We start from the raw sequence: 24276 nt of genomic DNA on the forward strand, positions 1-24276 counted from the left end.
TTAGCACACGACTTGCATTTCAGTGCGTTTGGATGGATAAATACAGTACTTCCATCAAAGTACAAAATAAGTTCAACGGCGGAAAAGAAGACGATGGTTGTACAAGGTATTAGCTTCATAAGGGTTTATGTTTGGTTGAATGTTTCCTCTAAGCAGGGTGTTGCTCAAAAGCTGTGCTCAGTTGATTTTTCCTGAATATAAACAGGTTAAAAATACACCAGAAAAAGGTCAGTAACAATATGGAGAAGCAGACATTCTTCCCAAACCGCCATGGGTATTAACTCCGTCAGGAAAAAAAAAACAAGAGCTGTCAAGACTTGGTTATCCCTTCATCCCCAACCGCTCGTCTCCATTCTTCGATCCTCAATCCCTTCATCCTTCTACCCAACTCCCATCAAACCTCCGACTGACTGACAGCCGTCCCTGTGAGGCTTCCTTTTCGGAGGAAAAACTCACACATACGCACACATACACAAACCCACGCAACCATCTGATCCGATGCCGTGACTCGCCGTCAGCGGTGCCGCTCTCCTTATGTTGAGTTCTGACAGGCCGGTGTTGGGTTTTGTTAGCTTGTGGATGTGTTCAGGGCTTCAGGGGTCAGCCTCAACGCCCAGATGTGGACTCTCCCTGACGTGTCTGGCGAAGCGGAAAGCGCCAGGAACAACCCTGCACATGTGCACTTGGTGATAATAAAGACCTGAAAGGGGCACAGACACACTATTGGGCACGTTGACGAAGCATGTGGAATTGCTTAAGCTGGCCTAATTAGACTCTGTGGGGGTTCAAGAAGGAGACATTCTATGTAGAAAAACAACAAAAGAAATTACTCTTGTGTTTTTTCAAGTTTAGATTGTCAAACCTGCAGCATCAGAAATGTTAGTATTTGTACATCTTCCACCATGTCAATATCAACTAACTAATCTGGCTAGTAGGATGAGAGAAAAGTAGATGAAAAGAGATGAAATGTAATCATATAAAGGCAGAGAAAACTGTCAAACTTTTCAAATCCAATAAAGTTGAAAACATTGCATGTGAGGAAGAGAAATGGAGTACAAACACGTACAGCAATAGCAGCAAACTAATCACCAGGAAGAACAATAGCAGAGCAAAGTCAATATAATTAATGTGTGTGTGTGTGTGTGTGTGTGTGTGTGTGTGTGTGTGTGTGTGTGTGTGTGTGTGTGTGTGTGTGTGGTTGGAGCCTCAAGAGAAGGAAGACAAAGAGCCTGTTTTCACTTAGTTTTCTTTCAAAGATCAGTCGCTATAGTTGCAACTGTCCTAAGAAACTACACTCCCATTTATTAGCTGCATATCCAAGGTCTGCTGGAGGACTTGAGGGCTGTTTGAGGTTCAGAGTCTGGGGCATGATGCCATGAAGCTGTGAAAACAGGCCCATTATGGGAACGAATTCAAATCTTTTTGAGCATCTTTTACACGCTGCCAGAAAGAGTTGCGACTCCTACGCCCTTCATATATTGTCATGATTGTCCGTTTGTTTGTGTACCTTCATCCTTGGAGCGACACTGTCCCAATTTCTCCTTGAGCCATCACTTTCTTTCTCGTCCTACGCTGCGGAACATATTCTTAAATTCTCACAGAGGAAAAGAGCCAGTCCGCTTTAAGCTGTCCACTAAGTCTAAGCTGTATGTCCACGATATGTCTGAGGCAGTGCTTACTTCTCCCTATGTTTGCTCAGCCCCACCAAAGCTATCTTTCGCCACTTTTACCCTTTTCCTCTTCCTAGAAAAAAACTCTCTGTTTTACCAGCTTTGAAAGAAAAATAGAAGCTTAAGAAAAGAAAAAAATCAGGGGATATTTTTTAAACCGAACTCAAAGACAGGCGCCTGTGGGTGTGTCTGTCAGGCGAGTGTCTGTGCTGAAAAAAGTATCGATCCAAGCAGATGAACCAATGGTTAGCCTTGGTTTGGAGTGTATGAAGATTAGTTTTCCCTCCCCTCTTTTCTTTCTCTTTCATTCCCTCCTTGCTTTCCTCCCGCTCTCTCTCTTTCCACACTGTCTCTCCCTCTCCCTCACTGGCTCGCCTGCCCGCTGCCCGCCAGCCTGCTGCTTACAAACACACAGCTCATTTCTGTCTGGCGGCTCGTCGTCTTGCCTGCTCACTGGAGCCTGCTGCTGAAGACGGAGAGGACCTGAGACACATGTGGCAGCCTGCCAACCTGTTTGTGTGTTTTGGATCACTGGTGTCTTTATCCAGCAGGTGTGTGTGTGTGTGTGTGTGTGTGTGTGTGTGTGTGTGTGTGTGTGTGTGTGTGTGTGTGTGTGTGTGTGTGTGTGTGTGAGAGCAGAGAACGGCTGAGGAGTAATAGGGATGAGTGCAGAATGTGTCTCAAGTATCTTCTTAATCACACAAGGTCCTTAGTGTGTGTGTGTGTGTGTGTGTGTGTGTGTGTGTGTGTGTGTGTGTGTGTGTGTGTGTGTGTGTGTGTGTGTGTGTGTGTATGTATGAGACCAGACACATCTCCACGTAGAGAATGTACACAAATTGATTCCCACATATTGATTTTTGCAATTCTCTCATGCCATGCTTAAACACAGAGTTGGTTTCACTGCTAGTGTGTGAATGTTTAGGTTAGTGTTTATGTCATATGTAGGAAGGGAGAATAAGAGCTGGGCGGCAACAGAACGAATGGCAGCCCCATCAGTCTCAGTAATTGAGTTATACTTTCCCATTTAACTCAGTTTTGTGTGACCAACAGGAAACTTTTCTATTTTGCATTTCGTTTTGCATTTCCCGACAAGCTTATTGACTCTGGGACTGCCAAGGCCTGCTGAATTCAAAACAGCAGACTTATAATGTATGGCTGGTTGTGTTTGTCTGTATTTTTCCGCAGTCTATCAAAGTTCTATGAAAGTTATTTTTGAAATGGTGGCCATTATTACTGTAGATGTATAAAAATGTTCACCTTGCATTTGAAAGCCATATCTATCAAGTACTTAAACGTCAGGCAACATGCCACAAAACATTTCGCCTGTTAGATACAGCAGCACTGGGGCGTCTCAAAGAGGCTTTGATTCAATCTTGGCTCTTATTTACTGGTGGAAACCTTCCCTGATGGCCGGCTTTCTCCCATCTCTTTCCTTCCTTTGTCCCCCCCAATCATCTCTTCTTTTCTGTTCTTTTGTCCTCTAGGTGTAGCGGAGGTGATAGTTCTGGTGGGAGGGCGTCAGGCGATCGGGATGAACCAGCGCTCCCTGACAGCAGTCACCTGTTTTAACCCCCAGAGCAGTAAGTGGTACCCACTGGCCAGCCTGCCCTTCTACGACCGCGAGTTCTTCAGTGTCATCTCAGCAGGAGACAACATCTACCTGTCAGGTGAGCCATATCGCCCACTCCAGCAGTACAATTGTAGCTTTCCAGTCACAGTCATTTAGTGGCACAGAGCAGGAGAGCAGTAGAAGGCACCTCACTGCAGTAGTGAAAGGTTATACCTGCATGCAGGAACATTTCATATTAACTTTAGTAGTAAAACAAAAAGACTGATGACATCAACATGCGTTTGCTAATTAGCACATTGTAGCATTGGTGAACATTAGCATGTTAGCATGTTAACATGGAAACATTAAATCTGCTAAACATGTTTAAATGGTCAATGTGAGCGTGTTAAGATATTCTCATTAGAGCCTCACAGAGTTGCTAGCATGGCTGTAGACTCTTAAGGCCTTTACACGCAGGGGGACTTGTTTCTGTGTGGTTAATCCGCATGTCAATATATTCTTTCGAACTCTTGTTTTTTGTGGAGAAGAAACAACTTTTTATCCGATTTTTCTTCGAGGTCACGAATAAATGCATCAATCCATTACATTATGAGGGATGGGTTGAGTTGGGCCAATATTTATAAAAAGCAACACAGAAGTCCGAATCAAGACGGCAAACTTTATAACTTCTTTCAACCTTGACAAAGCCAGCGCCTCCCAGAACCTCCTGTTCTTACCTTTCACAATAAAATCCCTGGACATATAATATTTGCAGGCTAGTATTTCACATTTTTGCTTTCAGACTTGACCTTTTAAGAGGTGATGAAAAGACATTTCCTCTCTTGATTTTTTTTCATGCGAACAATTTATACACTTTTTGAAATTAACAAGACATTATAGTTTTAAGAAAAGCAAACCATGGAATTTCTGGTCTCTGGCCTCTTCGGATAACGTTTCTTTCATCATACTGAATCTTGACAAAGGTCTCCACACTTTGATTCAACAACTCTTAGTGAGGACATTTTCAATTTGTTACAAATATATTTTGAAGAAGTGAAGCTATCCAGGCCATTGCCAACTTCTTGTGACCTTTGTGAAACATTAAAAGAGTTTTAAAAGGGTGGCTGCCCTCAATGCTTACTCATCTGTTGCTTTGAAAACGTAGCTCTGCCCAATACTGCAGACAACGTTGATGTCTTTCTTTAAACCTTTTCATATAGAATCTCCTATTACTTTTTCTAAACTTAACTTTTTTCTCTTTGGCTCTACAGTCGCTGCAGTATTCTGCAGTTTTGTTTCATAGTGGCACACTGTGCACTCTGTGACTCCCTCTATGAGGCACCTTTAAGTTGCTCCTCCAGAGGTAGACTGAATTTCTCCCTCCACGGTCCATTTGTGCGAGAATCTTGCACGATGCTCAGACCTTGACATTGCACCGTGAAAATGTAGCAGATTTTTTCCTGCGTGTACCTTTCCTCTCCCTCTTTTCATATAAATGTAAATGTGTGTTTGGGCTTTGGAACAGGTATGAATGTGTCTGCTGGGAGTCAAGACAGCCAGTGGGGAAATCAGAGGAGCTCTAGCTAGCCAATCAACAGGCTCCGGTCTGTAACCTTCTTCACACTCTGGGTAGATTTACTGAGTCACAACTGGTGTTACATGTCAGACTACACAGCTAACAGAGCTGCTTTACACTTGCTATCCTACAGGTACTGAATTTCTGTCTCTTTTCTCTCATCGAAACCTAGCTAAAGTTCCTGAATCCTTCAAAAGGTTCTTGGTTCCCTGGGAAAGTTCCTACAGTGGAAACACTCACCCTACATAATCACCCTACATACCCACTTCAATAACCCTTCTTATATGTTTCAGGGGGCACAGAGTCTGGTGTGATGGTGGCTGATGTATGGTGCTACATGTCCCTGCTGGACAACTGGAATCTGGTGTCTCGGATGACCGTGGCCCGCTGCAGACACAACAGCCTGGTATACGACGGCAAACTTTACAACATCGGAGGGCTGGGCGTATCAGGGAACCTGGATCACGTGGAGAGGTAAGAGTCACGGAAAATCAACAGCAGCCCTTCTCGAAACATCCGACACCTCCAGCAGCTCCCAGCTGGTGACTGCACAGTCCCATACCGCTCTAACCCCCGGTTTGACAGCCACCTCAGAGAGAGCACGTGTGTACGATTATGCAAAAGTAGGTGGATGCTGAGCAATCCAGTTTGAGCAAATACATATTCCCTCTGTGCAGCGAAATGTGGCAGATGGTGTGGCATGCAGTAATGCGGTGCAGCATATTGCAAAAGTGGTTGGATAGGTTTGTTAGCGTTTACTGTGAGAGCAAAAGGTGCAGAGCAATGAATCTGAGCCGGAGCATATGAAATGGTCACAGCAGTGAGTGTTGTTGTGGAGCGACGGAGCGCCTCTTACTTGTTTTTGAGTGGTGCATGAGTGAGAGGATTTGCTTTCAGAGAGCCGAGTGGTATACTATGTCTGATTTCATGCACTTCAGCATCATCACATCACCAACACTTGATTTGAAGGTTGTCCACTGTGGCCTATTCAGTCGGGGCTTTTTTTCTTATTTCTTTCTGTATTTGTATAAACTCTTCAGCATAAAATCAGAAATGGACAGATTACTCATGGAGTATGATGGATTATCAGAGGCATAGAACTAGAATAAAGTTTGTTTATTAATGATTTGATTCATATCGCTTGAGTTTTGTAACATTGCTCCCCATTTCTTATTCTTCCCTGTAACCTGGACTAAGGAGTAAGTTTCAGCATAGAGAGGGGGCTACCTCGCCTGCACGGCAGAGCGAGATTAACCAAAGCAATCAAAAGAACATTACTGAGTATATTAGAGCAGGCCGCTGCCGCTCATTACCTAGCAGCTCAATTGATCTCTAAAGCTGTTCGCAATGCACAACAGTACTCCAAATGAAACAGCCTAATTTGATATTTCCCCATAATGCTGCCATACAGTGTCGTTATGACAGGGGGTAGATGGAATATTTGCCCCGTAATGGAAACGCATTTGATTCCTCTGTCTCTGAGCTGCTTAATTTGAGAGCTGCCGCTGCATCTAGGGCATTCGCAGCTCCAAACAAATCTGTGTTTCACCGCGTGATGTGTTTGTATGTGTTTCTCCTTCTGTGCCCTTGTGTGCGTTTTTGTGCAATCACAAAGCTTCTCCAAGGCCCTCAGCAACTGGACTCAATTATCAGCACAGTAAAAATTTTAACCTACTTTGCCTCTCTCCAAGAACTGCCAGAGGCTTCTTCTGCTTGGTATTACTGCCCGAGTGCTACACTCTCGAAGGTTGCACTGGCTAGGGAGAAATAACCCACTCTCCGAACAAAATAGTTGAACTCTTAACAGTCGGGAAGGGAATGCCTGATGCAGTGGTTGAAGCAAAACACTTACAACACGAGGTCAGGGTCGTATTCAATAGCCTTATGTAAAAGCTAACAGGTGTCTCAAGCTGTTTGTGCAAATTGTCAGGGCAGTCAACAGGCTTGTTTCTAAGCAACCCAGGCTTTTATTTAGTCTTTTTCAGAAAGTGCTACGTGGTGCGAAAGTCAAAATTGAGTTAGATAGTCCAAAGACTCTATTGTGAGAACAGAATGCATAAACACATGAAGGTTTGTGCTTTTAGAGAGGGCACAGACATGGAGGGATGCATGTGTGATAACGGGTGTTCCCGCTGATTATATTGAAATTCCAAGACTTTTTGTGTACATTTTCTTTTATGATAATGATTACATATGCATTATTCATTGCTTCAGATTTCCATTTAAAATGTGTTATTTGGATTTGGATTGGTCTACCTTTATTCTGAGAAAATGTGTTGACCTGCTGTGAATGACTATAACAGTCGACTTTGTTGATGAATTGTTGATTAATCAACTGGCAAATGCTGGCAGTGTGAGCTGCATGTACTTTATGGAGACTAGAACATCGAACTATATTTAATGTGAAGAGGGTGACAGCTGTGAGATGAGAGAAAAGTAGATTGTGTGTGTTTTTTTGCCATCCAGTGTTATGGAATATGCGCCTGGAGCATTATTGAGATTAAAACAGGACTAATATATATTATTATATTTATTGATACATGCAACTACATGAATGTAATAATGAACTCTCCAACTTGTAATTAACTTTAGGAGGTGTAGACTATGCTAAGCATCTACATATTTTAGCAAAATAACATTACTCAAATTGACAATGTATAAAACTATCTGAACTAGTGTCTTTTCACTTTTACAATTACACAATTTCACTGTGAACGTAGGCAAGCAAATTACTAATACAGTACATAGGGTCTGTATTAAGTTCACATTTTCAATATACTCGAGGCAAATTCCAGGCCGAAACAAAACCCCCGCATCTGAGGCATAAAGGTGGAACTATTTTGCATCTGTTTTGTATCTGCAAAATTCTCTTAAAAAATGCTTCACCCTAATGTTCCATTTAAAATGTGTAACATGTTATACGCTTGTAGTCAGCTTAGACCAGAGGTTCCCAAACGTTCTGTGGCCAAGGCACACCAAAGACCAAGCCAAAATCTCAAGGCACACCAAAGACCAAGCCAAAATCTCAAGGCACACCAAAGACCAAGCCAAAATCTCAAGGCACACCAAAGACCAAGCCAAAATCTCAAGGCACACCTGTGTTCATATCCGGGCAAAATCCCCTCTATAACACATAGTATCACTGTCATCACTCTGTGAACATTTATTCAGCCTAGTCCTTGTAAGATAGCTATTCTCCTTCACACCAGAGAGCAGAGACCCTGTGATGTGTCACTCTCTAATATTTCCCACCATGTGCAAACGGCTGAAACGGCTTCGCTTTGACAGATTTCTTTTTTTTAATGATTGTTTTATTTATATTTAGGCCAAAGCATATAAGACCTATTGTTTCTATATTGTGAAATAAGTGTGTAGGACAAAGTACGGATAAAGTATTCCTCCCCCCCCCCCTGAAAACATTTTTGTGTTTCTCTTTATATTCACAACTCAATTTTCACATTGAACAGGTCTCTTTTATTAAATAAACTAAACACTTATGTTATTTATCTCATTTATGTGCACGTTTCAGTTGCTTTGCATATTTACATTCTCTCCTCTGCTCTGCTTCGCGAAGGGCGGAGCTCCGCTTCCGAACCCCCACACAAACAAACACACACACACGCGTGCGCACACACCTACAGTCAGAGACAGAGCGGAGGAAAGGTAAGGAGAGAACTTAAAAAATCTGCGCTACGCACAGACCTCATCCAGCCCAGACAGCACCCTGCAGAGCAGTAAACCTGGAAGAAACACTGAAGTAAATAAAAAATCATTCATAACCTTGTGTACAGTTAAATGCGATAGGCCTTAATTGTTTAAAAATCCCACTGCACACCGGGATTTGTCTCACGGCACACCATTTGGGAACCACTGGCTTAGACATTCAGTCCGTAATGCCTCTAGGGAGAAAGTCCTTTGTTGTTTGTTGAGTCTGTGAAGCAAGACTAATGTGGTCGGTTATGCATAAATTAAAGTAAAAGTTTTGTAGAGAATTTACTGCCATGAACATGAGTTGTGCACATCAAACATATTCTTTTTGAAAGCACGGTATTCATTAGGAGTGTTGGATAATGTGGCCAACTGTTCTACAAGCATAAATACCCATGCTCAAGCCATATGGCACCTTTGAGCAATACCACTTTAAGAAACCCTTCCCTTTAAAAAGTAAGAGCTACAAGAGCTGTTGAACAAACCCACATCACTTCTGTGACTCAAGTGTTAATTGTCTCCGTGGGAAGGTAAACAGTGGAGAAATTAGGTGACAACAAAGGCAAGGCTCAAGGCTGGAGAAATCATTTGGTAACAGAATTTATGATTTAATCCAGTGAATTTCTGTTGAAATGGATGGACTAAACTCTTAATAGTAATATATTCCCAAATTAAATATTTAAACATTGTTAAAGAGATGGCATGTTTTGCACTTGTACTTAATATGCATGTGTGTGGCTTGTTATATAACTCTGGCATTGCTCCCACTCCCACGCTTGAGTGCCTGGAGTTTGCTTCTGCATACATTTAAAAGTTCATATTTTAACAAAAGAAGACCATAAAGGTTGCAGGTACATCGTTACATAAATCTGAAACAGTTTAAGTTGATCACTTTCAGCTCATTTCTGAAGGCATTTGTTCATATCTGCTTTGATAAATGAGCCTCATTAACTGCTGAGCCTTTATTTTGTAGCTAACCACCAGATTTGGCAGGTGTGGCTCAGCTGTGGGACTCAGTTGGCTCTACTGCAGCTCCATATTGTTGGGCCAAAACTCAAAAGATAGTAGAGACTCCGACAGGGAGGCAGCCAGTCCACAGCAGGACTAAACCCTGGCCAGTGCAGATAAGGGAACTAGTTACTCAAGCCTTTTTTGTCACCTCTGCAAAAGGAGGAATAACTGCACAGGTCTGAAGTGCATTTGTAATATTGAGAGCTAATAAGATTCAGAAATCATTAGTCAGTGTATTTGAATGGCTGCCTTGTTTGATATGCAGATGGCTGGTGGGGATTGCATCTGAAGGCTGGGGAATGGCATGAAACGGTGCGACAGCCAGACTTGATTTGCTCCGCTCATAGAGTGATTGATGCGGAGATTGTTTACACACCCAGCCAATCTTTTTCAATGTGTATGCGTCTGTATTTCTCTGTGCACCTGTGTGTTCCTGTTCTCATCGTTCATTGAGTATATGTACATATGTATGCACCTGTGTGTGTACACACTTGTGTTTATTTGTGTATCCATCTGTGTCCGTCTGTGTCCGACTGCTTATATCAGCCGGCCTCAGCCAAGGTCTCTCACCTTCCTGCTCTGGCTCTCAGCACCCTGACTCCTCATTTGCAGTCCTTCCTGCCTCCCTCGCTCCAAATCTCTCCATCCATCTCACTAAGGGTTTCACGCTCCTAACCGTGAAATTCACCCACATTCACAATTATGTCTTCAATCAGAGCCATCTCAAAGCTAAGGATGCAGCCTTTCTTTGAGAACGGCAGGAGGTCCAAATCAACACTCAAAGGACTGAGCGGGCTTATTCCTGTCCCTGCTCTCTAACCTAATCACTGACACATTTTTAGGGATGGGAGCAGTCGTGTTCGGAAGGCTTTTAACTTGCAATCAGGTACCCTAGGCCTGCATGCTCCTCAGCATGTTGATCCTTTTGGCAAACCAATATGATTGCAGAAATTGAATAATTCATGTGTGTCTAATGATGTGTCAATCACAGATGCACAGGTTTGTGCGTCCTCTCAGCTCTATTGCAAGTTAATATTGCATGAAGACTGTTGGCAAAATGAGTAGAGCAACTAGCTTTTGTCATCAGGGATGGTGTGCTGTTTTCTAACAAGTCTGAAGGAGAAAGGAGCAATTTGCAAAGAGCATGTTTTATGGCTTGTCATACTAAAATTATCCTATGAATTGCAGTACATAAATATGTGCCTTTAAAATCTGTTGAGAAGACTTTATTGTTATTGTTGTTGTTATTTTTCCCGAATCATCAGCTGGAACATTGTTAGTTGTTGTATAAGCGTCCCTGCACTTTACCAATGTTGTATAGTGATTGAAGGTTGTCAGAAGTATGTTATTTCCATCACCATGAAGGTTGTTGAGCACCTATGCCTCTATCCTACTCTGAACACATCTCTCCCCCATCTATTTCTTGTGTTAGGGTAACTTTTTCCTTTGTGTGTGGTATTAAACTTTTGTCCAGCATTATTGGCTGGTTTCAAGAATGTTGGCTTTGTCTGACGCAGGAGGCGAATCGTAATGCCTCGAAGACCTTGCAGAGGAATGCATTGAATGGCTCCTGGGAAATTTTCATCAGCTCAACCATGACCAAGAACATACAGCGAGATGGCGTTTCCAGCGAGAGGTTTCATCACGCCTCGCGCTGCACACAGTTGAAGTCTTCTGTGGGCGGCTCTGTGAACTGACAAGTCCTTAAGTACTTGATGTCCGTGGGCGGTGTGCACGCTGGGTTGCCAGTCACCCAGAGAAAGGTTGCCTTCTGTGGGACCCCAGGGGTGGGAGAGACCCCTCGTCATACGGAAGAAGGAAGAGGCTGCATGTGCTCTTTGAGTTGTGGAAAGGCAGGGGTTTGCCTCCTGGATGCGCGTATGAGCGCGCTCTGACGGGGATCAGCTCCTTTGTCTGCAGGCAAAAAGGAGCTGTCATGCAGCCAGAAAGAGGAGATTACGGACGGTCCGGTCCAGTCAGACTCACTCAGCTCACACATAATGCCATCCACCTCCAGATCCTACTGCCTGATTGCATATGTATTTTAAACACACACCCTACATGTATACATGCATCTCTCACACATACACACAACAACTTGGAATCGGAGGTCCTTCTTTGTCCATTTCAGCTCCCTGCCCAACAGCACTCTCTTTTGGAGACAGTGAGGAAAATAATCAGCAGGGCGATGATGCTAATAATAATGGAGTGCCCCGCCGTTCTGCGGCCCGAGGTGGTCTGGGCCGTGCAGCGAAAGAGTTAAGAAAGAGGGAGGGAGAGAGAAGAGCAGCAAGCCAAGAAGAGTTTAGCAGCGCAGAGCTGGCGGGAGAAGATGAGAGGAGAGAGTAGATGCAACAGCCCCCAGGTGGGCCTGTGAGCTCCGCACAATCAGTCACACTGGAACCAATGGACTCACTTCTCTCCCAGCCCCTACAGCCTCTCTACGCCAATAATGAAGTGATGAGCTGTTGTGCATGTCTTTTATGTGTCTATGTTTTACTGGAGTGTAGATCTGTTTCCACGTACTAGGTCAGACAGTGCCTGGGGCTGATTTTCGCTTGGAGGGGGGTAAGGGGTGGTAGGTGGGGGTGGATAGCCGGCCCCACTACCCCTGCAGCGTGGCACTGTTGTCTGGGACAACGGGCTCCTAGAACCCCCCTGCCGAGGCGGTTCCCCCCCTGTGGAGCTAATCTCCTGCTCCTCAGGATTAACCAACTTCACAGCGCTGGCCCCTACTGCACTGCCAAGGCACCGGTTCACCCTACAACCCTACCCCATCCATCACCATCCCTCCCCCACACTCGCTCACATACTACACCCTCATTACTCCTCCATGCTACCCCTCTCCCTGCTGAAACGTCACTGTGCATTTCCACTTCTCACATCTTTGTCTCTCTCTGACCTGCTCCCTCTCTCCTTTTGTAGGTTATAAATATCCTGATTGCATTATATCGCAGCTAACGGTTCTAGACATTTTGAATGTATATTAACTACCAAGCATCAATTGGTTTCATTTTATTCCCCCACAATATAAAAATCTATAAGCCTGCATTAATCTTTTGTCAAAGTTACATTACACTTATGAGGTAATGCAATGTAGACGCACATTACATACCACACAGGCCTTCATGAATGTGTGCGTATATGTAGTGTGTATACACAGAGTGGACTTTTATGTACTGCACTGTATGTGCATGCACAGTCATTTCCCAGCTACACGGAGGAGCTACTGTGTCTCTCTCTGTGATTTTGAGGCTCCAGGGCTGAGAGAGTGTTCCCAAATCAGGCAGATCATCACGTCTCTCTCATATTTCTCTCTCTCTCTCTCCTCGCCTCCCTCTATCCTCCCCCCTGGTTTCCTCTTTTAACCACAATCTCCCACCTCTTCAGCACTCTCTGTCCCATTGCTCTCTCCATCTCTTCACAGCACTGATTAGGTGGGCAGCAGGTGATCGGTGTATTTTGGGCCTGCGAGGCCGGTGATGTCAAATCTGTCTGTTATGCTCGAGCAAAGACATTGTATCCTCTTCATCGTCTCCTAATGGGGCGCTGAGGTCTCGGAGACATAGAGGTAGATGATGCAAAGAGTTATAGAAACATGTGCAAACCGTGGCAGGTGTGCCTGAGGATGGTATTAGGGAAAGGCGGCGAGAGGCTGCAGGTAATGATTAGTAGGTGCTGTATGTGCTTCCACCTTGCTGATAAACGATGGGCTGGCACTTTGGACACTTTCCAGCCTTTACCAACAGGCAAGTCATTTTTCTCTCGCCTTCTTTCTGTGCCTTGTTCTACTCTCTTTCTATCGCTTTCACACCCCTTTCTTTCAAAAACACACAGGTACACACGCATAAAACAAAAAGTTACATTCTCTCTTACATCAGGCTGCTACCCAGTCCGCCGGTGGTTCACGCAGGTTGCAGCAGTGGGTCGCTGGCTAATTATCAGTGGTTAGGATGTGACAGATGCTGCCGAGATGGCTGGCAGTCAGTCCGCCTTCGGCCCACAGGAGGAAGCAACAACTGACCTTTAGAAAGCATAGCCCTGGCAAACCATCGCAATATCCAGACACCACACCTCGCTGGCACCCAGGGAGGGATCGACACTGGAGGTGGGAGGGTTAGTTGTTATATATAGAAGTGTGTGTGTGTGTGTGTGTGTGTGTGTGTGTGTGTGTGTGTGTGTGTGTGTGTGTGTGTGTGTGTGTGTGTGTGTGTGTGTGTGTGTGTGTGTGTGAGTGAGTGAGTGAGTGAGTGTGTGCACCCAAGGTGAAAGTGCTCGCATCAACTCGAGAAAAGTGCAGACATCGTGCTATTTTTAACTTGCGAGCGTGCGTGCGTCAGTAAGCATTTTAATGTATTGTGAAAATGGGAATAATTTATTAATGGGCCCAATTCAGGGGAGCCAATAGGACCCTCTTTCTTTCTCTCAATATTTTCTTAAGTCACTTATTTATTGATGAAGCTGCTTATAGTTTTTCCCTTAAAAATCCATTAAAAGCAAATGAATGTATTACCTCCGCCAAGGAGGTTAGGTTTTCAGTTGGGTTTGTTGATTTGTTTGTCTGGGAAAAACTACTCGCCCTATTTTCATGAAACTTGGTGGAAGGGTGTAGCATGGGCCAAGGTAAGAACCTATTCATTGTGGAGCGGATCTGAATCACAGGGCTGATACACACATATGTTTCACTCATAGAAACGGCATTGGTGAACGTCTGAGCTCTGCTTGTGCCCTTCTAGTTGTACATAAATGCTTCCTGTATGCAGGGAACTTAATAAACTGATTGTATTTCTCTTTATTGTCACTGTTTTACAACAGAACACAGTAGCATAGCTTTCTATAGAGACAAAAAAAAACACAACTAAGCAATCAAACCTCAAGCTTTGGTTGCAGCCACTGTCTCCCCAGCAATTTCGGTGTCAATTTAATTTTAACCCCCCCTCCAACCACCACTACCCACCATCCCACAGTGCTGCCCTACATGGCTTCTATCAACACAGGGCTTACTTTGTTAATGAAGTGAGGTCTCAGACTTCCATCTCCTGGCTCGTTTTGAAGAGCTCTGAGCAGTAATTGGTGTACGACCTACACCACCGGCAGCACTCGTGTCCCCTGTCCTACGTGACATTCCCATCCAATTAAATCTGCGTCTACACACACTCGCACTAAAAGAGCACACACTCACTATTGTCATGGCTCCCTAAGTTCTTCTTCTGATAGTCTTTCAAGGTGCCTTTTTAAGTTTTCATAAGTGTTGTGAAGTATATCTGCACTTACATACAGAATGTGTGTGTGGGTATACACACAGATTATGTGCTCACACTTTGAGGAAACAGTCTTCTGCTCTGAATGAGTTCATTCGCAGGGATTATGGGTAAATCTGTGTGGCCAGCGGATGTATAGCTCTCTGTCTCGTAAGGATTAGCTGAAGGTGACACTGAGGTGACAGGTCCGTGTCCAACTCTCTTTGTATGTGTGTCTGCCGTAGTGTTGTGTGTGTGGCAGTGGGCATGTATGCATGGTGTGAACACGTATGTCTGTTATTAGCCTGAAATGTGCTGCAATCCATCAGAGTTAACGAGGTGTGTGTGTGTGTGTGTGTGTGTGTGTGTGTGTGTGTGTGAGATCTCTCTGTTGGCTGACCTTGACTTCAGTCTGTCAGACGATCACACTGCGAGGGCGTCCATATGGAGAGCGAGACTCCATCAGGTCCCCAGATGTCATCATACACAATCTGTCAGGTGTGTGAATGAGCAAGTAACAAACAAAATGACTCTGCCCTTGAGTGGAATGAGTGGGATTTGTACTGTACACATGGATGTGGAAGTGTGTCAAAGGTTAAATCAGTGGCTGATGATCGGTGGTCATAAAGGGACAGAAGTTTCTGTTTATTCTTCTGACTTTAGTCGAATCTTTGCTGTTTTTGCAAAGATACTTGGATACCTTTACCTCTTCACAATCCCTCAAATGAAACAAACCAAAACATTACAAAAATGTAATTTTCACATATTGCTCTGCTGTTTATAATAATGACCTTAACTCAATGTAAAGATTTTAGATTACATTTCACTAAATGAGCCTCTAACTAGAATAACGTTAGCTACAGCAGGTTAGGATAATCTCACTCTAAACTACATACTACTAACTCTAAAGTATAATATAATACAAGGAGAGTACAGCAACTCATGCCATATGTTAAAATGAAAAAGCGACAACTGTTGTGTCTTTTCCACATTCCCCAGATGAAGCTGCAAGCATGTCAGCAAACTGATGCGCTTCCAATAGGATGCAATTACCCAAACATTTACATTTCTGAGCATCGCTGAACCCCTTCTCCGCAAGGTAGGACTCGCTAGATTTCACCGTCAGACATTGATTAGCAACCTGGGGAGAGAGAACACAGGTACTAACAGCTGTCACATGCAGAGAACATCAACACGGGGAACAGAGGTGCATACAAACGAGTTCAATTTAGTTGTCACAAAGCTGCTTATTTTGTTTTCATCTCTACATCTCAACAATTTGCGCACCGCTGTCATTTGTGAAATAGAGCGTGGCAAAAGGTGAATTTATTTGTGTTACTCCTGCCACATTTGACCACAAAAGAACATCAAGTACAACAGTCAAATTGTATATTTGATTCAACACTGAGATCATAAAAGATCTACAATACTTCTCTATTATCGTTGTTCACCTACAATATACCTGTTTACTGTTATCTACTGCTCATGCAATAAACACCAAGGCCATAATTAGAAGCTTAACAACAACTTACCATCGCATTGCATTACATTATCTTACTATTAGAAAACTAAACAAAAAAGGGGTTTGTAGCTGCCAATAATGTAATAACTGATGCCAATAACTAACTTTCCCGTGCTTGATATAATAACAGTTAATAATGTTACCAATAATGTAATAACATATTGTATATAATGTAATAGGTTATTACAATGTTTAAGTTTTTTTATTCATCAAGTCACAGACTTCCTTGCTCAAATTCCTGACCCCTCAATCTTAGTCCAAACTCTGAGAAAACTATTAACAATAAATTATTGCCAGTTACTAAATGATTTAGTTTTTTTTTTTAACCAAGCTAATGAGGTAACAAGCAATCAGTAATGTAATAGCTGATTGCATTATGCGCAAACATTTATTATGTTATTTGTTCAGAAATGTTGGTAAAAATTGGTAAGTTACATTATCGACTTATTGCATTAAGAACAAAAAGACTATTAGGTTATTGGCAGCTATTACTGTAAGGGTGTTATTGGCAGCTACAAGGCCAAACACAGATGGCTTCAGACTCTGAGCGGTGCAGTAGTTTCAGTGCAGCTACAATGGGCTTTGAGTACCGGCACAAACCACAAAAAAGAAAGTCCTTTCTAGTCAGGGTTTGGTGTCATTTATTCAGAAATACAGATATTATTTTATTCAGAAATACAGATATTATTTTATTCAGAAATACAGATATTCACTCAAAGAAGGACACATTTGCTGAGAAAATGCAGAGATAAAGATACAGTACAGTACACTCAAATGTATGAGATGGGTTCACTTATATCCACACACACAGCGTGGATTGAAAGTAGTTGTCTGCTACGGGTAGTGTATGTGTGCATGTGTCCAAGTGTTTGCAAAATGCAGCCAAACGTGTGCCAGTCTGAGAAAAAGAGTGACATTGGTGTTTTGGAGACATGTGTTTGAGCGAGCGGAGGTGCCCAACAGACAGCAGGGTGATAGTGGAGGTGCGGGCACAGGCCTCACAGTTTCTGTTATGTGCTCTAACACACAGATGGCAGCTGACACAACACAGATAGACTCTCACTCCGTCCTCTCGCACCCACTCTCATTCCTCCTCCCTCTCTCCCCCACTCTCACTCCTCCTCCCTCTCTCCCGTTCGCCTCTGTGCTTCTATCTATTGCTGAACTTGATAAACAGTCAAATGAATGCAAAAAAATATTATCACCACTCTCCTTTCCATGTGTTCCGTTGCTCTTCTTTACGCCGGCTCTTCCCTCACATTTCCCTTCTTTGCACCTTTTCTTCTGCCGTCCACACAGCGATCTGGCACAGGTGCGAGTAAAGCCTTTCCGATGAGATACTAGCAAATATGCAAAGAAGCAGAAGGTCACAGTTGAATGAATTCAAATGAACATCCACAGTCCCTATCAGCAGCTTTCTTTGTCAAAACAGCCCACCTGCACCGTACAAAAGTGCAGCAGAATTTGCTTTAAAATGAAAGTTCAGCAGACAATTTCCACTGCATTTCTTTCTTACTAGGACTTTATAGAGTAGTTTTGTTGTCATGCTGTGGAGATTTCCCGCCACCTAGCTGCTAATGAACATTCTTGGCAAATGATGTGTATATTTGTCTGCAAATTGTTTTGAATGCCCTCCAGGTAGGAGCTGATTCACACAGTAGCTCTGTTTTCCTCAAGCCAAATCACAACCCCTCAGTTCATTACTTCTGACAGGAAACAGAGGGCTATGAGGGATTGATGCACTCCCGTATACGTGCACTCTCTCTATCTCTCTCCTTGTGCCTGTTCCGAGGCCGTATAGATTCCATATCAAAGGCCTGTCGAACATAGGGATGCATGCAAATATAGTTTATAGTAAGAGCTTCTGTTTTAATTACACTAGACACCAGATGAGAGAGTTTGCATACTCTGGGTCTAACTGTAAAGTAAAGACTGTCGGTGTCCTTATAATCCCTGATTGTTTAGTTACTTAACGCACAAACCTCTTCACATATTCAGTGAGTGAAGGCTCATATGACTCATCTTTGAAGTCAACAACAAAATGAGACAGAAAAACTCAGTGTAAACTAATAAATATAAAAGAAAATCAGGGGGAAAATATATATATGTGTGTATTTATGTATATCTGTGTGTATATATATATATGTCTGTATGTGTATGTGTATCTATATATGTGTATGTATATGTGTATGTACATACGTGTATATGTATACGTACGTGTTTTTGTATACGTATGTATGTACAGTATATGTATTTGTATATAGATTTATGTATATATATATGATGCTTTAGTATCCTAACATTTGCTGATAAGCCCTAAACATTAAATACAGCTGAGGCTGATGGGAAGGTCATTAGTTCTGCAGGTATTTGTTCAAAAATGAAAGGGATCACTTGTTACAATATAACATGATGGAGACATTAATATCTTTACCAAATGTAATGTCATTTCGTCCAATAGTTGATATTTCAGTCCGAACCAAATTGGTGGACCGACCTACTGACATCCGTCGAGCCAATCACTACAATAGTGCAGTGAACATTTGTGAGAACTGTGTGAACTACATTAGATGCGATCAAAACCAAATTCTTCAATACTTTCATTTGTTAGGAATCGGACATTGTTTATTTTGCAAATGTACCCACACGACTAACACAGCTTTAGCGCTCCGTGTTGAAGTGTTGCACGTGCATGTGAGGGTTCGTGTGGGCAGCAGGAAGAGAATGCATGAGAGACGGCGAGATAGTGTTCATGTGAGTGACTAGATAACTGGGGTGTTGCAGAGATTAATGTGAATTTATAACTGAAGGGCACGAGATGCTGCTCCGATAGAATCCACGGCATCATCTCTTCTCTGCGGGCGATTATTGCATTGCTCCCTTTTTTTTCAAACCAACTTCCATTGCATTAAAGTGCACGCCCTCTGTTTTTAAAGGTTACAATGCTGTTGTTTTGGACCTTAATGCAGGTTTTGTCTTTCCTGTATCTTACACTACACACTGTTTGAATCTCAAGGATTTTATTAGCTAGTGTGTGCGATACTGTAGTTAGTGTTTGCATGGCATTCCAGTGTGGTTTTAGCTGCAGCATGATACACTCTTCTGCCACTTAATGGATCTTTTTGTCAGCGTTGAGGTATATAGAGCCTGAGTGTTTTTTTTATCTGAGCGAGACGTCTTCTCTTTCTTTCTTCTTACTCCCCACTCTCGTTTCTCACTCTATGTATGCTGTAGTTTGTATCTCAGGGGAAATGGATACCTGTCAGTATCTCGGAGACTGGCAGCCTATCTATTATAGTTTATCGCATATGCGTGTGTTTGTGTGTGAAAGAGAGAGGCAGAGAGGTATGTAGAAATGCATGACTCATGATCGACACTCCCCTGCAGGTAACCATATTAGTAAATCGGCTGTGAGGCCTCTGGCGCCTTCTCAGAATCCGAAATCCTTTATTAGATTAGAACGGGAACTCCATGGTTAGATTGCATCATTTGTGTGTTGTGGTGCGAGAGAGATAGACATGGATAGTCTATGTACTATGTAGGTCATGGTCAAAAGATGGAGGGTATTTTTTCAGCTTCAAGATACTGACCTTGGTCAACAATGTGTAAATTTGTCAAAGTATTTCTCTACGAGTTCAACTCTCACAGACATCCAATGCAACAAAGTGCAGACATTGTTTAATGCTATCTTGACTTCCTGTTCATATTATCACACTTACTGATTCATGCTTTTTATATTTTCTCCTCTTTTCTATAGCATCTTGATGCAGCTGCTCCATAAACAGTGTAACAAAAAAAAGATGGCACACACACAAGGCTTTTAGACGTGTAATGCCACCGAGCAAATCCAATAGAAGGCTGCATAACGGGGGCTTTACTGCATTCATTCATTTTTTATGCTCTCTGACTCAGATGTATGTTTTCTAGTTAATGATAGAAAGTCAGGGCCCAAGGGCAATATCTGCTTATGCTCCACATTTTCTCAGCTCGTCTGTGATGCCGTCATCACTGAGTGACATAGGCTAAGCCCACGTCCACACACATGTTCCAGAGGACAGGAATGGATTTTAGAATAACAGCTTTCTGTTGAGATGTCGTGTAGAAACAATCCTAAAGTAGGGAAATCTAAAATAATGTGTTTTTAAAAGAGACTTCAATGGAGATAAAGAGCTAGCTCAGCTAATCTCCTCCAGCAGGTCATTCCAGAGTTAATTGGCCCTGAGTGCAAGGCCCAGTTACCTCTGCTTTTCACCTTGGTTCCCAAAGAAAATAAACTATGTGGCAAACATTCAAATGTACATTTATTTCAGCAAGATAATCTTCACAAATGAACACCACTTAACACCATGTAATGTGACCAGTAAGATCAACTATAAATGCCAGGTCTATCAACCATGGAGGGTCACTCAGCTCATGAAGAGGTCGGTACTTCTCTTTAAAAAACAGATCGATTTCTGATCTCAGGGAATAAAACGGCTCCAGACTCAGCCAGCGCACATCAGAACTGTGGAGTGGGTCCCCGTATTCAGCATCGACATCAGACAGGAAAGCTTGAAATGTTCTGTGGTAAAGTCCTCGTGCTCGAATCATGTTGGCCCCATGCCCTTTAGACTCCTAAAACCAAGCAGCTCTTCCGTAACGCAAAAGTTATCGTCAACTCCCCGCAATCTAAATCTAAAGCACAAGCTTTATCTGACACTTTGATGTTTTAAGTTACAGTAGTTGCAGTTGGGCCGTAGGCTGTAGTTTGGACACCCCTGGTTTAAAGGTTTGATGTGTAATTCTGAGCCACCTGCTCCAAATTAATAGGGGGCAGTATTTCACCTCGACTACTGGGTCCATACAATCTATATTCATCCATCATCAAACTCTGAGAGTCGTTCTAAATATCTTATAATCTTCTTGTGGGGCTTAGAAATCTGTGTGTTACTGTGGCCCTGGGGGCTGTACGGTCCGTGTAACGCTATGTTTTGATAGTTTGTATGTTGGCTTGGGTCCGGCTTGGATAGTGCCGGCGTGTACATCTCAGCACCGGTAGTAACAGCTGGCTGATGAACCTTTAATGTCCCCGACAACCTCTCTCATTGAGCCACTTGATAAGCAAACACATTTTTTAAGATACGTAAAAGCAAAACAAGGAGGGTATTTACTGACATATTTTCATGTCGTAGAACAAAACTTGAGAATCTTAGGTGGAGCTCGCCTACAGACTTTATTTCCCACTCTAAAAACCCAGTGACTTTGAGAAGAGGGAACCGGTAATGCACAAATGCTGGCCCATATTCTATTAATACATATGAAGTATTACCTGTGTCATCAAAGCCGCTGTTGTCAACAGAACACATCAATGAGCCACACTGTTGCACTAGTCGACATGTTACTTAAAAACAATGAAGACGGACACTGTAGTTTATTTTGGGTGAACGTCGTCCTGCTGCCGCAAACACCCACTTGTGTGCGTGTATTATTCCGCCACCAGAAATAGTTCCAAACACATGAGCTATTTACTCCTGTTTAAGTAATCTTTGATAAAAACTACAGTGCCCAGCTGTTTAAGGAAATGACTTAGCCTTTTAAATGAAACTTTACATCCATGTCTTCAGGTTGAATGAGTGGCTGAGTGCACAACACAGAGGAAGGAAGTATTGAGTGATGCAACACTTTGTCGGTTAAGGTCATTTTGTGGGATTTGATGACAGTAAAAAAAAAAAAAAGAACCACTCATGCGTTAAAGGTGATTCATTTAATATTTAAAGTCTACTCTAAAACATAGAATATATATAGAACCAAACTAGATATCTACTGATCTATTTAATGAGTCTTGTTGGGGAATACTAAACCAGCCACCAAATATCAATAAATATGTGATTTAACTGTGAATATGCCACTGAGATAATGTGAAATCCACTCCCACCCTTGTATTTTAACACCTGTTATTCATACTCACTCTATACCGTAGGTTGCAGACTGGCAAAATAAGGTTGGATCTAATTATTCATGTGCACTATGCAGGTCATGTAAGCAGGTGGGAGGATAGCAAATCTGTCTGCTGACAACATAAACAACCATGGCAGGTATGATTGCACATTTCAACTTCACCTGTCTTATCCAGATGGGTCAGTGGAGAACAAAGGCCAGAGAAACGTTAGCTCGTCGTCTTTTAACAGCACAATCGCACCACGCAGGTTGCTTTTACACCTGGCGTGGAATTATAACTCTGGTTTGTTGACATGTCAGTCGCAGTGGGTGCCGCGAGAATTAGCATGTTTATCTCGATCCTGATTACAGTAGATACTGAGAACCAAATCTAGTAGAAAGTCTGGCGTCTTTCCTTCATTATCTCTGTGTACCCTTCCTCTCTGTTGTTCTGTCACTCTCCACACACAAAAGAACACAATCCTACATTGTCTGCTCTGCTGTAACCCCGCAGTCGCATCTTTAAGATGATTGCCCCTGTGTGATGAGACAAGCCCTGTCAGGAGCTACAGCCGATTACAAGGCTTCATGCAGTGATCAGTCTTTGTATATAAACACTTTAGAAAAAAAGAATCGATGCAGTGCAACATGTTGATGGATAAACTGCAACGGTGACATTGAAAAAGCTCTTTCTGTCTGACAGAGAGCTTCAGAGTTAAGAGGAGAGATATAGTCTTAGTTTTTGCAATGATTATTTTCTCTCTCTCTCTCTCTCTCTCTCTCTCTCTCTCTCTCTCTCTCTCTCTCTCTCTCTCTCTCTCTCCTTCCTCTTGTTCCTCTGCCTTGGAGATATAATCAAACCATATACACCCGCTCTGAGAATCCTTTTAGCGTCAGTCCTAATGTCACGGTTCATATTAAATGCTTGATGGTGGATCACACGTGTAATGAATTCAATCAGATTCGTGACCTCTGAGATTGTCTGAGGCTCTGAGTTTTTTTCTGACCTGCACACGTTTCTTTTTATCAAAACTCCTGACCCTTTTTCATGCATGACAGCTGTGCCATGTTAACACTAATGGCTCTTGAAAACCTATTTTCTTGATCTGTCACATGAGCACAATGTCATCTGACCAGGTTGGCTAACTTTAACAGTAAAAATGTGAATTCAGGGTTTAGGATCTTTTAATCATCATCATAACCAGCTGTTTGTAGTAGTCTTTGTTTTCCATCCCATAATCAGCTTCACTCAGCTGTGTCTGACCCTTAAATTTATGAACCTCCCCCTGATGTGGTCCAATGGGTAATTACATCTGTTAGAGAATGAGGCACGTGTTAGTCCTTCTATCTCGGCAGGGCTCGGTTACTCAACTTATCTGTGTGTGTGTGTGTGTGTGTGTGTGTGTGTGTGTGTGTGTGTGTGTGTGTGTGTGTGTGTGTGTGTGTCCTTGTTTAAACAGTGCTAATTGGCACTCTGGAGTGTTTCGAGTCCACCTCTCCCAGAGTGCCTTGTGTCACCGCTTTCTCAGACTGCCAGTCGATTTTAAACCCATGCTCTCAGCAGGTTTTGCCAAGAACATTATCAGACCCCCAGAGAGAATGTTCCCGAAGGCTAATTCACTCGTCTCCTCTCGCACTTCTATCTAACGGCCTTCTCTCAGGAAGGTGAATGCAAACAAAGCTTCCAGGCGTCTTTTTAAATTGCAGCAGTAAAGCATTCATAGACTAAAAAAAGATATCTTTGCACACCTGTATGTCTTTGACGGGTACGTCAGATGAGAAAGTAGACACCTGTAGGCTCTCTAAAGCTAGCCAAAATGCCCAAAGAAGGTCTTTAAAAATTCAGTCTTTAATTGCCTTATAGTGACAGTATGGGAGTCTAATTTTCTGAGCAGTCAATGTCTGATATGTAAGGTTTGTTGTCCTGGGGGACTTTGGTTATAGTTTTTCATGTAAATGTATTTTTTTCTTTAATAAGAAAGAGACACCTTGATTAGGAAGGCTTGCTTTAGTTTGAATGGATGTGTGTTTTAATCATAGACCCGGGATACGTTTGCGGCTCTTTAATGAAGCCTTCTCTGGCT

General features: G+C 42.8%; 1 protein-coding gene across 1 annotated transcript in view; it reads left to right on the forward strand.

Annotated features, from left to right (window-relative positions):
* The window catches only part of klhl29 (kelch like family member 29), a 199232-nt gene that overhangs the window by 159893 nt on the left and 15063 nt on the right, over positions 1 to 24276 (forward strand). The window contains 2 exon segments of the mRNA XM_029462893.1: positions 3155 to 3337; positions 5089 to 5269. Of these exon segments, the coding sequence (XP_029318753.1) occupies positions 3155 to 3337; positions 5089 to 5269 (364 nt within the window).

The sequence above is a fragment of the Cottoperca gobio genome, chromosome 24 (genome assembly GCF_900634415.1).
Source record: "Cottoperca gobio chromosome 24, fCotGob3.1, whole genome shotgun sequence".
NCBI lineage: Eukaryota > Metazoa > Chordata > Actinopteri > Perciformes > Bovichtidae > Cottoperca > Cottoperca gobio.